This window comes from Tachysurus fulvidraco, chromosome 23 (assembly GCF_022655615.1).
Source record: "Tachysurus fulvidraco isolate hzauxx_2018 chromosome 23, HZAU_PFXX_2.0, whole genome shotgun sequence".
Lineage (NCBI taxonomy): Eukaryota > Metazoa > Chordata > Actinopteri > Siluriformes > Bagridae > Tachysurus > Tachysurus fulvidraco.
Window position 1 is genome coordinate 4,245,504 of NC_062540.1, and position 11,297 is coordinate 4,256,800.

The 11,297-nt window shown below is 40.6% G+C and overlaps 2 protein-coding genes across 2 annotated transcripts; both read right to left on the reverse strand.

Moving 5' to 3' along the window:
- Window positions 1–2,518: 2,518 nt before the first annotated feature.
- On the reverse strand, window positions 2,519–5,706 carry LOC125138342 (tubulin alpha chain-like). The gene is made up of 4 exons (XM_027144784.2): window positions 5,556–5,706; window positions 4,678–4,900; window positions 4,446–4,594; window positions 2,519–4,360 (listed from the first exon to the last, which is right to left on the reverse strand). The coding sequence occupies exons 1-4, from the start codon at window positions 5,556–5,558 to the stop codon at window positions 3,380–3,382; spliced, it is 1,356 nt and encodes a 451-aa protein (XP_027000585.1). The 5' UTR covers window positions 5,559–5,706; the 3' UTR covers window positions 2,519–3,379.
- Window positions 5,707–7,852: 2,146 nt separating this feature from the next.
- On the reverse strand, window positions 7,853–10,580 carry LOC113641794 (tubulin alpha chain-like). Its single transcript, XM_047807144.1, has 4 exons — window positions 10,425–10,580; window positions 9,254–9,476; window positions 9,022–9,170; window positions 7,853–8,935 (listed from the first exon to the last, which is right to left on the reverse strand). The coding sequence occupies exons 1-4, from the start codon at window positions 10,425–10,427 to the stop codon at window positions 7,955–7,957; spliced, it is 1,356 nt and encodes a 451-aa protein (XP_047663100.1). The 5' UTR covers window positions 10,428–10,580; the 3' UTR covers window positions 7,853–7,954.
- Window positions 10,581–11,297: the final 717 nt, after the last annotated feature.

Here is an 11,297-nt window from a genome sequence, read left to right on the forward strand (position 1 = left end):
ATTGGTGAAACCAACTGTCCCATTAGGGCCTTGAGCTTGGGTTTGTTTTATTAGAGGTCTTGTTTACTAATTGACTCCCAGTACACTCCACAAAATTCCATCTGACAGATTTACTTGAAGTGAGGGGCACAGTGGCTTAGTGGTTAGCAGGTTCACCTCACACCTCCAGGGTTGGGGGTTCAATTCCTGCCTCTGCCTTGTGTGTGTGGAGTTTGCATGTTCTCCCCGTGCCTCAGGGGTTTCTTCCGGGTACTCCGGTTTCCTCCCCCGGTCCAAAGAAATGCATGGTAGATTGATTGGCCTCTCTGGAAAATTGTCCATAGTGTGTGAGTGTGTGAGTGAATGAAAGTGTGTGTGTGCCCTGCGATGGGTTGGCACTCCGTACATGGTGTATCCTGCCTTGATGACGCCTGAGATAGGCACAGGATCCCCGTAACCCGAGGTAGTTCGGATAAGCGGTAGAAAATGAGTGAGTGAATGAGTGAGTGAGTGAGTGAGTGAGTGAGTGAGTGAGTGAGTGAGTGAGTGAGTGAGTGAGTGAGTGAGTGAGAGAGAGATTTACTTGAAGATGTTTTCTTAGGTGTACTGTGGATGACCTGGTTGCAACAGCACAGAGATACTTCAGGAATAGTACATTATACATACCTTATCCATTGTAGGTCATTGATTAGCACTTTGGGTTAGGGCCATCAGCACACATGAGGGATAGGTTAGTTGCTTTGAGGGCTGCAATCCTAGTCCATCACCACATCTTAATTTGTTTGGTAAGTGAATCCCAAAAACACTTGCAAACATAATGAATTTATGCCCCTTCCTTTTTTTCCCACACAACACAGAAAACATTACAAAAACATACAAAACACATTTAATGCACTATTTACATGGCCCTTATGATTGCCATCAGATTTTTTTATGATGTTAATTGATCTATGTGGAACCATCTCTTACTAGGTTGTCGGTTTTTAGTTTTGTGGCAGAGCTTGTGAACTGAATCCCTTTACATTCTCACCAAGTAAACATGCTGGTAATTCTTTACCATAAAATCATCACTAACTTCAACTTGTGATGGTACATATCCTATGTCAATCTTGCCTGTCTTCAAAACTTGAGAGCCATGAAACAGCCACAATACATCTGACTTTTGAACCCAAAAATCTCATTGTTTTAAACACAACTCACAGTACAACTCACAAACAATAACACTTGCAACTCACAAACAATAACACTCGAAACTCACAAACAGTTTATACACTATAAATCTTTCCATATCTTCCAGTCCTAGGAACGGACCAAATGTTTTCTTTGACAATTCCTCCAGACACAAGGGGAAAGACACCAAACTTAACTAGATTTGTAAAGTTCGTCACGACAAACCTTGATGTTGGAGTGTTTTGATATCACATGTCCATTTTTTATTTTTATTTTGGGGAGGGGCTGCACATGGCGTCATCCAAATACCCGTGATGCAATTCCCCTTATTGTGCTGAGTGTTTTGTTATATTATCTGTCGATTTTGTGTTTTTTTTTTTATGTTGGGGGCGGGGCTGCACGTGACGTCATGTGATGTCATCAAAATACCTGCGATGCAATTCCCCGCATTGTGCTGAGAGTTTTGTTATATCACATGTTGATTTTGGGGTATTTTTTATTTTGGGGGCGGGGCTGCACGTGACGTCATGTGACGTCATCCAAACACCAGTGACGCAATTATCCTCATTGTGCTGAGTGTTGTTATATCACGTCGATTATGTGGTATTTTTTTATTTTGGGGGCGGGGCTGTACGTGACGTCACATGATGTCATCCAAATACCCTCGAGGAAGTTCCCCTCATTGTTCTAAGTGTTTTGATATGTCACAAAGTTTTTTGATTTTGCATGTATTGGGGGTAGGGCTGAGGGGAAACCAAAAAGCCAGTCAGTACACCAGTCAGTACACTTTGTTCAGAGTATCACCCTAGAGGAGCTGGCCGAGTTTCGTGTAAATAGTTCAAAACCTTGCAGAGTTATAAAAGGTAAATTTTTAAAATGGGATTCTATGTAAAAAAAAAAAGGCCATTTTGAGACCTGGTACCGGAAGTACCGGAACTCGGATCAAGTAACCGCTACAAACGTCAGACCAGGGTTTACGACATATCCAAATTTGGTGCATGTGGCTCAAAAGCTCTAGGAGTAGCATTTAATAAAAAAATTGGCTAAAAAAAGATCAGGTTGCAAAATAGAATGTTAGCATAATAATTAACAGTGCTACACTATGAACATTGGTCTGCTTCTTTTGAAAAATAGGGTTTTTTGAGAGCGCTGATAAGTTCAAGTTCAAATGATTCCAAGAATTCTGTCCATGTAAAATGTTCGCTTCGTCTTGTTCCAGTGGTTTTGGTGAGTTCTCTTCTTATCTGTCTCTCCTGGCTGGCTCACCAAATTGTTATATTTACTTTGAATTTGGATGTGCGGCCGTTGAGTGGCTCGCAAACATACTAGAATGCTTCTCATATGTAAAAGAAAAGTAAACTGGACCAGGTTCAATGGAAAAATGTTTATTTATAAGATGCTAAAACTATATAAAATATGAAAATTATATGTGGAAAAATAATGTATATACATATATATAAATATACATAAATGTGTATGGTTTTTAACAATGAGTATGAGCATTCCAACATGGTAGTAGTAGATAGAACAGACATTGGACTTTAAAATAGCTGTCATCTAGTGCATTTTTTTAGAACACAATATGTTGAAAGTTTAAGTCGTCTCTAATATGAACCTGAATATCATCAACATTATTTTTAAAATATATCAATCTTAATATAAGATTAAGTACCTTAGTATTTTACCCATTGGACCAGAATAAAACACACTTTGTGTTTGAAATTAACCAAGAATTTGTGAGACACACAGCATGTCAGCACAAGCCCTTGTCTCAGACAAAGTATTTACATAACATTTACATAACATTTGACAGACGGCTTAATCCAAAGTAAAGTACAAAAGTGCTTTGAAATCTCTATTAACTAAAATAAGAAAATGGAAGCAAATGATAGTTTAAGCGTTTCAGGAAGAGGTAGATAGCCAGTGACCAGGCTGTTCGGAAATCTAAAGGAAGTTCATTCCACCACCTCGGTGCTAGCAGAATGAAATAATGTGTGATGTAAAACTTTCCTTGTTAGCTTTTTCAGTAACGTATTTATTTCAGTACTACAACTATTTTGCATCATGAATTGAGTTTTTTTCTGTTAGAATTTTTTTCTACATTTTTTTTAAGAAAAACAAGTTTACAGGAGTTTTATTTTTGAGGTTATTGCATGCAGTGTTTTTTTTAGTTGTTGGTTGTAAAAGATTAATTTTATCTTGCAGCAGAAAAGGACTTTTATATAACGTTTTAATACTCCTCTCCCTCTTCCTCTCCCTCACCTTCAATAGAATCAACACCAACTTCCTCATAATCCTTCTCCAGGGCAGCCATGTCCTCTCTGGCCTCAGAGAACTCGCCCTCCTCCATACCCTCACCCACATACCAGTGCACGAAGGCACGCTTGGCGTACATCAGATCAAACTTGTGATCGAGACGAGCCCAGGCCTCAGCAATGGCTGTGGTGTTACTCAGCATGCACACAGCCCTCTGCACCTTGGCCAGGTCTCCACCTGGAACCACAGTGGGGGGCTGGTAGTTGATGCCCACCTTGAACCCAGTGGGACACCAATCCACAAACTGGATGCTGCGCTTTGTCTTGATGGAGGCAATAGCTGCATTCACATCTTTGGGCACCACATCACCACGGTACAGCAGACAGCAGGCCATGTACTTGCCGTGACGTGGATCACATTTTACCATCTGATTGGCCGGCTCAAAGCAGGAGTTTGTGATTTCGGACACAGAAAGCTGCTCGTGGTAAGCCTTCTCTGCAGAGATTACTGGAGCATAGGTGGCCAGTGGGAAATGAATACGGGGGTAGGGCACCAAATTGGTCTGGAATTCAGTAAGATCGACATTGAGGGCACCATCGAAACGGAGAGAGGCAGTGATGGAGGAAACAATCTGGCTAATAAGCCTATTGAGGTTGGTGTAAGTAGGACGCTCAATATCGAGGTTCCTATGGCAAATGTCATAGATGGCTTCATTGTCTACCATAAAGGCACAGTCGGAGTGCTCTAGGGTGGTGTGTGTAGTCAGGATGGAGTTGTAGGGCTCCACCACAGCTGTAGACATTTGGGGAGCTGGGTAGATGGAGAACTCCAGCTTGGACTTCTTACCGTAGTCAACAGACAGGCGTTCCATCAGCAGGGAGGTGAAACCAGAACCGGTTCCACCACCGAAGCTGTGGAAGACCAGGAAACCCTGGAGGCCTGTGCACTGGTCAGCCTGGAGAGATGATGAAAGCCAGTCAGATTGATTTTTCAAAAGAATCTCTATAATTTTACAATGTAATTACCCAAAATGTACTCACCAGTTTGCGAATCCTGTCCAGTACCAGGTCAATCACCTCCTTGCCAATGGTGTAGTGACCACGAGCATAGTTGTTGGCAGCATCCTCCTTTCCTGTGATGAGCTGCTCAGGGTGAAACAGCTGGCGGTATATTCCACTACGGACCTCATCTAAAGGAAATAACAATATCAATTATATTAACGTCCAGCGCACTGGTAACTGAAACTCATGTGCCATAAGATCTTAATCCTACCTATGACAGTAGGCTCCAGATCCACAAACACAGCCCTGGGGACGTGCTTTCCAGCTCCAGTCTCACTGAAGAAGGTGTTGAAGGAATCGTCTCCACCTCCAATGGTTTTGTCGCTGGGCATCTGTCCGTCCGGCTGGATGCCGTGCTCAAGACAGTAGAGTTCCCAGCAGGCATTGCCAATCTGGACACCAGCCTGACCCACGTGGACAGAGACGCACTCACGCTGTAGAAACAAAAAGGACAGATGCATGACATTTTTATTCTTGCTGTATGCCATATTTGTTGTGCTGTTGAACACAATATTTAATTTTCTGGCAGTGAAGATATGAAAATCAGATAACTTAGATCGCCTAGTAACTGCTAAGAAAGAACACATTATATTTCTATTGAACAGAACTGAACAAAATTAGCCATGATCATTTTAATTATGTTAGTTATGTGAAAATATTACACTCAGGTAAGGCATGCTTAGTGTACATCAGATCAAACTTGTGATCGAGACGAGCCCAGGCCTCGGCAATTGCCATGGTGTTGCTCAGCATGCACACAGCCCTCTGCACTTTGGTAGACAATTTATTTGTTTTTCAATTTATTTCATTCTTTTTGTCTATTTCTTTTTACATATTCTGTATTTTTTTTTAATTTGTTTCTATTTTTATTGTCTGTATGTTGTCTCTGTTTATTGGAAGCATGAGACACTGAAACAAATTCTTTGTATTCAATAAATCTCCTTCTGATTCTGATTCTGATTTCGATTCTGATTCTGATTTCGATTCTGATTCTGATTCTAAACGTCCATTAATATTTCAGTCATAAATAATGAATAATAATTTATAAGTAATTTACAAGTAATAAGTAGCTAGTAATTTTATACTTACCATTTTGAAGATGGTTTCTTTAATGTGTAGCTAAATAAAAGCTAATCGAAAAAAGTTAAATTTGAATTCTCAGACCTTGACCACAATGAGTCTGTCGTAAGAACACAAAATGGTCTAAAGTTTGGGGGTGGAGCTATTTATACTTTTCGGCTCTGTTGTCATGGAGACGGGACATTTCTTCTTCCTGTTTGACTCCTGTCACCTTCTCATTGGTGGAGAAATGCTAAGCCGCGCTCCATTGGTGCGTTTTACCTATTGAATAATTACTTGCTCTGAAGTAATTTTCAACCTGGGGGACATGAACGGAAGGGTTTTTTAAATGCTCTCTATAAATGCTTTTAACTTACAATATAGTAAAACAAATTTATTTATTTATTATGTCACGTCAAAAGGATGACAGCAATAGTTATTAGAAGGAACAACATAAGTTGGCTGGAACATTTAACAAAATAAAACAATAGCTCAAAACGGAGGCTGAGAAGAATAATAAGTATAAAAAGAAAAAAACACATGAGGGAAAAAAAAAAACACAAACATGCACTGAACAGTTAACTGTCATTACACAGAAATTACAGACACGCATATATATATATATATATATATATATATATATATATATATATATATATATATATATATATATATATATATAAACTCCTCACCCTCACAAGTGGTTCATCTGTGCTGGGTGCAGCCCTCCCAAACAGTTAAGCGTTTTAGGCCGGCGAACTTGATTGTCTCTGCCGTGCTTTTCATTCAGATTGCTCCACTGGGACAACGGATGAGGGCTTACAGATTCAGGAAGATAGATGACCAGATCACTGAGTGACCAAGTTGATGACTCATTAGAAGGGTCACAGTCTTTCAATCCAGGCTTCCCAGGCCACATCTAACACTCCCTCAGGTCCCTGTCTGAACAGCGCCTCAAAGGGGTGAGACCAGTAGAGGCTTGTGGTGTCTCCCAAATGGCGAGCAAGACATAAGGAAGGCGGAGGTTCCAGTTCCATCCTTCCTCATCTACCACATTTCTGAGCATACTCTTCAGTGTCTCGTTGAATCACCCCACCAATCCATCCATCTGCGGGTGGAAGACTGACGTACTGAGGGGCTTCTCCTGCAAAAACCTTCACAGATCCACCATTAGACATGATACAAAGGGCTTGCTTACCTTGGTTTTTGAGGATATCCTTGGGTATCCGCACCTGACTGAAGAGCGTGAGGAGTGCCCTGGGGATACTTTGGGATGCGGCCTCCAGCAGTCTTGAGCTGATATTTCTCCTTTAGCTCTTGCTCAAAACTCCCAGGAGAGCCCTAAACTCCCGACGATGGTCACGGTCAATCTCTAGTGTCGCTAAGGTGCATTTGAGGACAGATGAAATGATTCATGGCAACTCGCTACAGCACTTCCTTCATGTTCATGTAGCCAGCATCGGAGGATCCGGTACAGTTCCTTGAACTGGAACCGTGGACCACAATCTGCCAAATATATACAATTATGGAAGTCAATGGCAGTGTGAAGAAGGGAACAGTTGCAGTGAGAGAGAATTCCTCGCATTATATACAGTATACAGTATATATATTATATATTTGTGTGTGTGTGTATGAAGAAGCCTTTATTTTGTCACATATACATTACAACACAGTGAAATTCTTACTTCACATATACCAACTTTGGAGCTGGGGGTCGGAGTGCAGGGTCAACCTTGATACACCTGGAACAGAAAGATTTAAGGGCATCGCTCAAGGGCCCAACAGTGGCACCTTGACAGTGCTGTGGCTTGAACCCTGATCGACAACCCAGAGCCTTAACCACTTAAGCCACCACTGCATATGTACAGTATATGTGTGTGTGTCTTACAGATTAAGTTTTAACAAACATATTAACACTAGCATGAAGATTCAAAATGAATTTCGAGTGAAAAATCAGTCTTAAAACAAAGGTTTAAACTGAAATATTAGTAATGTAAGTGATTGGTAATTCTTACCCAGATTTGTTGCTTGGTGCTCTATTATTATTGTTCCTGTTAGAGGTTACATGTTATAGGTTATATGCCACACTGAGGTCACAGGGTACACCAATATTGCAGTTACATTGGTGTTTACAGGAGAAAATAAAATGAAACTATCCTAAACATAAAGGATACCATATGTTTTGAATAATGTGCATTTTAAAGCCTAGCTGGTTAGCATTTTCAGTATTGTTTGACTACTGAAACTGTTTTGCATCAGAAATTTTGTTTTGTTTTTACTATTAGCATTTGTTTCTTGCACAATGCAATTAAAGACAAACAAGTATATGAACTTGAAATGAGTTTTATTTTTCATGTTTCTGCATACAGTGTTTTGTTTTAAGTAAAATATTCATTTCATCTCACAGAAAAGGACTTTAATCTAACATTTTAATACTCCTCTCCCTCTTCCTCTCCCTCACCTTCAATGGAGTCAACACCAACTTCCTCATAATCCTTTTCTAGGGCAGCCATGTCCTCTCTGGCCTCAGAGAACTCGCCCTCCTCCATACCCTCACCCACATACCAGTGCACGAAGGCACGCTTGGCGTACATCAGATCAAACTTGTGATCGAGACGAGCCCAGGCCTCAGCAATGGCTGTGGTGTTGCTCAGCATGCACACAGCCCTCTGCACCTTGGCCAGGTCTCCACCTGGAACCACAGTGGGGGGCTGATAGTTGATGCCCACCTTGAACCCAGTGGGACACCAGTCCACAAACTGGATGCTGCGCTTTGTCTTGATGGTGGCAATAGCAGCATTCACATCTTTGGGTACCACATCGCCACGGTACAGCAGGCAGCAGGCCATGTATTTGCCGTGACGTGGGTCACATTTTACCATCTGATTGGCCGGCTCAAAACAGGCATTTGTGATTTCAGACACAGAGAGCTGCTCGTGGTAAGCCTTCTCTGCAGAGATCACTGGAGCATAGGTGGCCATTGGGAAATGAATACGGGGGTAGGGCACCAAGTTAGTCTGGAATTCAGTAAGATCGACATTGAGGGCACCATCGAAACGGAGAGAGGCAGTGATGGAGGAAACAATCTGGCTAATAAGCCTATTGAGGTTGGTGTAAGTAGGACGCTCAATATCGAGGTTCCTACGGCAAATGTCATAGATGGCTTCATTGTCTACCATAAAGGCACAGTCGGAGTGCTCTAGGGTGGTGTGTGTGGTCAGGATGGAGTTGTAGGGCTCCACCACAGCTGTAGACACCTGGGGAGCTGGGTAGATGGAGAACTCCAGCTTGGACTTCTTACCGTAGTCAACAGACAGGCGTTCCATCAGCAGGGAGGTGAAACCAGAACCGGTTCCACCACCGAAGCTGTGGAAGACCAGGAAACCCTGGAGGCCTGTACACTGGTCAGCCTGGAGAAATGATGAAAGCCAGTCAGATTGATTTTTCAAAAGAATCTCTTAGAATTTTATAACGTAGCAGCCCAAAAGATACTCACTAGTTTGCGGATCCTGTCCAGTACCAGGTCAATCACCTCCTTACCAATGGTGTAGTGACCACGAGCATAGTTGTTGGCAGCATCCTCCTTTCCTGTGATGAGCTGCTCAGGGTGAAACAGCTGGCGGTATATTCCAGTGCGGACCTCATCTAAAGGAAGTAACAATATCAAATATATTAACGTCCAGCGCACTGGTAACTGAAAGTCATGTGCCATAAGATCTTAATCCTACCTATGACAGTAGGCTCCAGATCCACAAACACAGCCCTGGGGACGTGCTTTCCAGCTCCAGTCTCACTGAAGAAGGTGTTGAAGGAATCGTCTCCACCTCCGATGGTTTTGTCACTGGGCATCTGTCCGTCCGGCTGGATGCCGTGTTCAAGACAGTAGAGTTCCCAGCAGGCATTGCCAATCTGGACACCAGCCTGACCCACGTGGACAGAGACGCACTCACGCTGTAGAAACAGAAAGGACAGATGCATGACATTTTTATTCTTGCTGTATGCCATATTTGTTATGCTGTTGAACACAATATTTAATTTTCTGGCAGTGAAGATATGAAAATCAGATAACTTAGATCGCCTAGTAACTGCTAAGACAGAACACATTATATTTCTATTGAACATAACTAAACAAGATTAGCCATGATCATTTTAATTATGTTGGTTATGTGAAAATATTACACTCAGGTAAGGCATGCTTAGTGTACATCAGATCAAACTCTTGATCGAGACGAGCCCAGGCCTCGGCAATGGCGGTGGTGTTGCTCAGCATGCACACAGCCCTCTGCACTTTGGCAGACAATTTATTTGTTTTTCAATTTATTTAATTTTTTTGTCTATTTGTATTTACATATTCTGTATTATTTTTTAAAATTTGTTACTATTTTTATTGTCTGTATGTTGTCTCTACTGGAAGCGTATGACACTGAAACAAATTCCTTGTATTCAATAAATCTCCTTCTGATTCTAATTCTAAACGTCCATTATTAAAACTGCCAGACACAGGAACAATTTCTTTCCCCAGGCAATCACCTTGATCAACAACTCACCATAATTTTATTCACTGCTTCATATCTATAAGTACTGCATTATCAGGATTGTCAGTCATCAAATCATCTGTATATGTTACACACTACTGCTGCTGTATATTGTACAAAAGCATAATATTGCACAATATTATTTGCACTTCCACACTTTATATACATAACAGATTGTTCATATTCTATATTCATATTTAATACTCATTCTGTCTGTATTGTATCTCATCGTCTGCATTGTCTTGTATAGTTTGTATAGTATAGTGTTAGTGAGAGTCACAAACAGCTGGACCCAAATTCCTTATGTGTGTGTCAACACACTTCGCCAATAAACCTTTAATGGCAGACAAAAAATAATACTTACCATTTTGAAGACGGTTTCTTTAATGTGTAGCTAAATAAAAGTTTATTGAAAAAGTTAAATTTGAATTCTCACAACTCGACTGTTATGAGCCTGTAGTGAGAACACGGAATGGTCTAAAGCTTGGGGGCGAAGCTATTTATACTTTTCGACTCCGTTGTCATGGAGACGGGACATTTCTTCTTCCTGTTTGACTCCTGTCACGTTCTCATTGGTGGAGAAACGCTAAGCCTCACTCCATTGGTGCGTTTTACCTATTGAATAATTACTTGCTCTGAAGTAATTTTCAACATGGGGAACATGAGCGGAAGGGTTTTTTAAATGCTCTCTATTAAAGCTTTTAACTTACAATTTAGTAGAACAAGAGGATGACAGCAATAGTTATTAAATTTACAGCAATTGAAGGAACAACATAAATTGGCTGGAACATTTAACAAAATTAAACACAATAGCTCAAAACAGAGACCAAGAAGAAGAATAAGTATAAAAAGAATAAAACACGAGGAAAAATACACAAACACACACCGAACAGTTAACTGTCATTCCACAGAAATTATAGATACATGCACATATATATAAAAAATCAAATCAAATCAAATTTTATTTGTCACATACACATACATACAGGGTATGACATGCAGTGAAATGCTTTTTGCATCTGTCCGGTATTTAAGCAAAAAAGGAATGCAATTAGAGATCAAAAATAAAACCAAAACCAAAAGGAGATAAAAAAATAAAAAGTATAAACTATATCAAATATGAAAATATATGTGAAAAATAATGTATATACACAAATATACATAAATGCGTATGGTTTTTAATGATTTTCATAGACCGAAGTCCACTATCAACTCCTTAGTCTTGCTGACATTCAGG

What these genes read in the sequence shown, in the direction of transcription:
- LOC113641794 (XM_047807144.1), bottom strand. An exon ending in TCTGGAGCCTACTGTCATAG is followed by an intron (nt 9,171 to 9,253) that starts GTAGGATTAAGA and finishes TACTTCCTTTAG; the next exon opens with ATGAGGTCCGCACTGGAATA. An exon ending in TGGACAGGATCCGCAAACTA is followed by an intron (nt 8,936 to 9,021) that starts GTGAGTATCTTT and finishes TCATTTCTCCAG; the next exon opens with GCTGACCAGTGTACAGGCCT.
- LOC125138342 (XM_027144784.2), bottom strand. An exon ending in TCTGGAGCCTACTGTCATAG is followed by an intron (nt 4,595 to 4,677) that starts GTAGGATTAAGA and finishes TATTTCCTTTAG; the next exon opens with ATGAGGTCCGTAGTGGAATA. An exon ending in TGGACAGGATTCGCAAACTG is followed by an intron (nt 4,361 to 4,445) that starts GTGAGTACATTT and finishes TCATCTCTCCAG; the next exon opens with GCTGACCAGTGCACAGGCCT.